The following is a 5708-nucleotide window of genomic DNA, read 5'->3' on the forward strand; positions in this document are numbered from 1 at the left end:
ATCGGGTGGCAGCTCCCAAGGGGGTTTCTGTGATCCAACCCGTCACACCCCTAAATACCCATCCAAGGTAGATTAAACAAAAGTAACACCTTTATAACTTGTTAGCTAGAAAAAAATAATGGCACAGACAGCAACCTTACAGATTATCCTGTTCAGTTCTTCCTCTTTACCTATATAGGTGGCATCAATGATTTCCCTTAATGGGAATCTTATCTGAATAAGGAATGTTTGACTTCAGTTGGAAGAACAATATCATTGACTTCAATGAGAGACCTGCCTGTGTAAGGACTCTGACACTGGAACCTATCTTTCCAGAGGAGATGTAAAAATCCATCATGGCAAGTCAGCAATCCACCAATTGTAAGAGCATTCCTGTGACACTTTAGGGTTCAACCGAGGCCTGCCTTGCAACTGTGGGTGCCTTAAATGCTATGCTGCTGGGGTCCTAGATCTGATGCCAACCGGTAACACCCTGGCTCCCACTGCTCAGTTACTTTTTGCAGAGTGACCCCAACACCCGCCCAGCCCTGAATTTCCCCGAAAACATCTGCCCTGCAGTGTCCAGCTCTCTCACTGAACCCTTACAGAAGTTATTAAAGTTTTTTGCTCCTTTAAAGAGACAATACACTGCAGCCCTCTTAATTTAACTTAGGTTAACACACCCTGCACTGAATTGGTTTATAGTAAAAGTAAAACAAGTTTATTTAAGAAAAGGACATACGTTTAAGTGATATCAAGTATAAGGAATAAAGCTAGGTTACATACAAACAAAAATAAAAATATGCTTCTATGACTAAAGCCTTATTTAACTAATTAGACTCTTGTTCAAAGAAGGGTTTCTCACTAAGTCTCTTTTCCAGCATAGGTGACCAGAACCCTTTACAGAGCTCAGTTCCTTTGTTTCGTCAGGTGAAAGATGCCAGAATGGCTTTTTCTCTCTCTTTATATCCTCCCAAAGTTCATTGACGCTGCTACAAGAGCCAGGAAGCTTGCTGTGTCCACCAGGAAGCTGACACCATGTTCATTTTTGCGGTCTCCTGCCCCTGTTGTGATAGCCTCTTAACTATCTCCCCAGCTCGCTAGGTTGATGGCTTTGTTTCCCTCTTATGTAAATGTAGCTTCATTGTCTCTGACAGACAACCAGGCTGGGCAGACAAGCAAATACACATTCCTTTTTTTAGGGCAGACTGGGCGTATGTACCGCTTGCCAAACACATTTTAAGAATCTAATTCTAGTGCATATTTATAACTGTTTGTACACATTCTGCACATACAGCACACGATGATTTTCGGGACCAGTGTGAAACCAATTACCTTACATGACACTTTTTAGGTACAGATTATGACAACTGTGGGAGATGCAGTGAGTGTGCCAGGCCTGACAAGAGTTGCTGACAGAGTAATGAACCACCAATGGCCTCTGTGTCACAGTTCCATACCCTTCTGTTCACAGTTTTGCCTATTTGGTTTTAAGATGCTACTAGAGAACATTAAAACATACAAAATAATTCAAAAGAATAATACTTGAGGGCCTGATTACTTCCACAAAAGCACAGAATTGCAAAGCTAAGCATCCGATTTCATGCTAGATTCGCCTAAAAATATCCATATGACATAGAAAATGCAGTGCTCTCATAGCAGACTCATCCCTGAAACTCTACTTCCAAGGCACAAAACCATGAGCTGTAGCTAGAGTGCCAGTAATGAATGCCAAATGTCTTTATCCCTGTCGTTTAATTTAGAACCTTGATGCCACTTTAATAGTGTTACTATGTGTGTCACAAAATATAATTATTTATATATGTTACACATTAGGATGGTACTGTTGTTCTTTACACCTTTTGAGTTGAATCCCTATCATTTTATATTAACAAACAATCGCCTCTGTTACCTGCACATTTATTAATGTTGCATCATTAGTTCTGCTTTAGTGACAATCAAAAATGAAATAGAAAATCATTGAATGGGGTTGTGTGTGGAGCAAGAATTTCCTTTTACTTCTTACAGCTTGTTAAATGTCTGCATTTTAGTGGATTATGCAGATATCGTATATTATTCAGGCAACTGGAAAAAATTTATTCATTACCACCACTTATTAATATTTATACATTGCACATTGAAGAATAAAGTAGCAATATATTTATGATGTTTGACTTTGATATCTTTTGCTTTACCGTAGGGTGCTGTCTAGCATGACAAATGCAGTCTTGGCCAGAGTTTATAAACAATCTGATCTGGACCTGTTGGCGAAAGAAGCCTCAATCCCAATAGTCAATGGATTGTCGGATTCATACCATCCTATCCAGATTTTAGCTGATTACCTTACACTCCAGGTAATAATACCCTTCTCTTTATAATAACACAGCTTTTAGAAAACTAATCAGTCTTGCTAAATATTGGGAAAAGTCCTATTCCAAGCAGTTTATCCTTAGATGTTTTGAGATGGAACTGATAAGTAATTTGGAATATGTGTTGATATTAGAGGCCCCCATTGGACAATACACTTTAAGCAATTGAGTAGTCCCATCAATTTATGTAGGAATGAAGTTAAGCTTATAATTAAATTACTTGCTGGATTGAGCCCATGGTGCAAAAAAAAATGTTCAGGGTGCTTTACAGATTAAGATAATGGTGAGGTCCTGTCCCCACTGAAGTCAATGAGAGATTTGCCATGGAGACAGTTTTTCATTCTAAAGTCTTTGCCCTACCCTGTTTATAGTTGAGACTGAGACCTTGTCTATATTAGAAAGGTACACTAGTTTAAAAATCAATCTAGTTAAACTAGTGTAAGTCCTTAATGAGGATACATTAAACCTTGCTTATACTGAGAAGGAATGAGTTAGGATCATATTTTGTTGTTCTGATTTTAATATAGTATTTTATGTGATAACTATATAACATTGTACACATACAAGGCCAGATCCTCAGCCAATGCAAATCAATGTAGTTTTACTGAAGTTAATAGAGCTATGCCAATTTACAACCAGGTGAAGAACTGGCTTATAAAATTCATCAGTACATTGTAGGGCTGGATGAAAATTTTGGCAAATGCTTCCTTACTTTCTGAATGAATAGAAACTACTTTGTATGGATGTGATTGAGAGACAACTAAGGGGGGATATGATAGAAGTCTATAAAATCAAGACTGGTGTGGAGAAAGTAAATAAGGAACTGTTATTATCTCCTTCTCATAACACAAGAACTAGGGGTCACCACATGAAATTAATAGGCAGCAAGTTTAAAACAAACAAAAGGAAGTATTTCTTCACACAATGCACAGTCGACCTGCGGAATGCCTTGCCAGAGGATTTTGTGAAGGCCAAGACTATAACAGGGTTCAAAAAAGAACTAGATACATTCATGGAGGATAGGCCCATCAGTGGTTTTAGCCAGGATGGGCACGGATGGTGTCCCTAGCCTCTGTTTGCCAGAAGCAGGGAATGGGCGACAGGGGATGTATCACTTGATGATTACCTGTTCTGTACATTCCCTCTGGGGCACCTGGCATTGGCCACTGTCGGCAGACAGGATACTGGGCTATATGGACCTTTGGTCTGACCCAGTATGGCCGTTCTTATGTTCTTATCCATTTCCTAGATCATTCCGTCATTTCTCAGCCTGTGAAGGCCCAAATGTAGGAGAGTATGTGGCAAATACCCAGAATGAGGGGGAGAAAAAATTATTCATGCAGGAAACTACATGCTGTCAGGCTCATTCCTTTAGTGCAGTGATACTCAGACCTCAGTGGTTCAGGAGCCAAATTAGCAATCAACATTACCCAAAAGCGCCCCAGTAGTGTGAATTCATTGTTTCATTCACTATGGTACTATGTAGTCATATTTAAACAGTATGACGGGAAATATTTCATTTTTATATAGATATATATTATTCTCACAGCAAATTGACTGACCAAGTATTACTATTTTATCAACTACAATTGGTTAATAACATAGTAAAAGCATCCTGACTGGTTAATAATTAAGTCAAACTGTTTTAATATGTGCTGCAAAGAGCCACGGGAGACACGTTATGTGTTGTTTACGACTCAGGAGCCTCAGTCTGAGTATCGCTGCTTTAGCATAAATGACTCCTACATTTGATGACCTTGTTTTTGTTAGAAGTCATCTTCAGCTATAAAAGTGAGGGGACACCAAGTCTTTATGGAACAGAGGTAACCTCGGGACTGAAATGAGTCATCCCTCAGAATGAGGTACACTTGAGAGAGATGCATTCAGCCAGCCTTTGTGTGAAGCTTAATTTATGTAAGGCAGTGAGTCATAACTAGAACTTTGGAAATGATAAAAAGTCATTTGTTTCATTTAAATGCTGAGTGTAATTGTAAAAGAGTTTCATCTGGCCTTTTATTTTTTGTCTCATAAACACTCTACCTATTAGCACTTATTTTCCCACCAGAGATTAGCAAGTTTTCAATAGTCATATATGACTCATATGTTTTATATAACGGTATTAATATTCCCTACTTACCAGCTGCGCTGCCACTCACTACTGCACTGTCACCTGTACTCTGGGATGCCTTTCTGATGGAGCTTAGAAAGCACGCAGTATTAACTTCCATGTTTCTTTCTGTCTTCACTTCTGTGGTTTGGAGAGAAAAACATGACACATAGGTAGCTGGTTCCTGACTCCCATTTTCTGCACAGCCCTGCCCTGTGTTTTTCTGGGAGACGTTAGAGCAGAGGTGGGAAAACTATGGCCCATGGGCCACATCCGGCCTGCGGGACCATCCTGCCTGGCCCTTGAGCTCCCGGACCCTCCCCCGCAGCCACACCGCCATGTGGGCAGCGCTCTGGGTGGTGGGGCTGCGAGCTCCTGCCAAGCAGCACAGCAGCGTGTCTAGCTCTGGCCTGGCGGCGCAGCTGCCAGACATGCTGCTCTGAGCAGCATGGTAAGGGGGCTGGAGGGGGTTGGATAAGGGGCAGGGAGTCCCGGGGGGCAGTCAGCGGACAGGGAGCAGCGGGCAGTTGGATGGGGCAGAGGTTCTGCGGTGGCAGGGGCGGTCAGGGGATGGGGAATGGGGGGATTGGATAGGCATGGGGTCCTGGAAAGCCTGTCAGGGGGCGGAGGGTGTGGATAGGGGTCGGGTGACTGGGAGCAGGGGGGCTGGATAGGGGTTGAGGTCCGAGGGGGTGGTTAGGGGCAGGGGTCCCAGTAGGGGGCGGTTAGGGGACAAGGAGCAGGGGGAGTTGGATGGGTTGGAGGTTCTAAGGGGGACAGTGAGGAGGCGGGAAGTGGGAGGGGGCTGTTTGGAGGGCACAGCCTTCCCTACCTGGCCCTCCATACAGTTTTGCAACCCCAATGTGGCCCTTGGGGCAAAAAGTTTGCCCACCCCTGGGTTACAGGTAGATAGATAGGATGAGATTTTGTGTTTTGCCTCTAAGAGGTGTAGTACACAACTTGCAGCCTAGGGGGAGTGTGAGCTAAGCCACTTTAGTACTCTCCTGATTCTGGACTGTTCTGCATCCATCCACATAATTTAGACAAGTCTGGGGGCCTGTTTATGTTACTTCACCGTTACTGCCCAAAATGTAGGGTTACCATTCGTCCGGATTCCCCCGGACATGTCCGGATTTTTGAGCTAAAAATAGCGTCCGGGGGGAATTTGTAAATGTCCGGACTTCTCCCCCCCATGCAGAGCGCACGCGGCTAACAGGGCAGCCGGACGGATGGTGCCACTTACATGAGGCTCC

At 42.9% G+C, this 5708-nt stretch overlaps 1 protein-coding gene across 1 annotated transcript in view; it reads left to right on the forward strand.

Annotated features, from left to right (window-relative positions):
- The window catches only part of LOC113406278 (ornithine carbamoyltransferase, mitochondrial-like), a 36833-nt gene that overhangs the window by 16748 nt on the left and 14377 nt on the right, over positions 1-5708 (forward strand). The window contains exon 5 of the mRNA XM_026650063.2: positions 2180-2333. Within this exon, the coding sequence (XP_026505848.1) occupies positions 2180-2333 (154 nt within the window). The remainder of the gene's footprint in view (positions 1-2179; positions 2334-5708) is intronic.

Source organism: Terrapene carolina, unplaced genomic scaffold (genome assembly GCF_002925995.2).
Source record: "Terrapene carolina triunguis isolate 2854851 unplaced genomic scaffold, T_m_triunguis-2.0 Scaffold24, whole genome shotgun sequence".
Taxonomy (NCBI): Eukaryota; Metazoa; Chordata; order Testudines; family Emydidae; genus Terrapene; species Terrapene triunguis.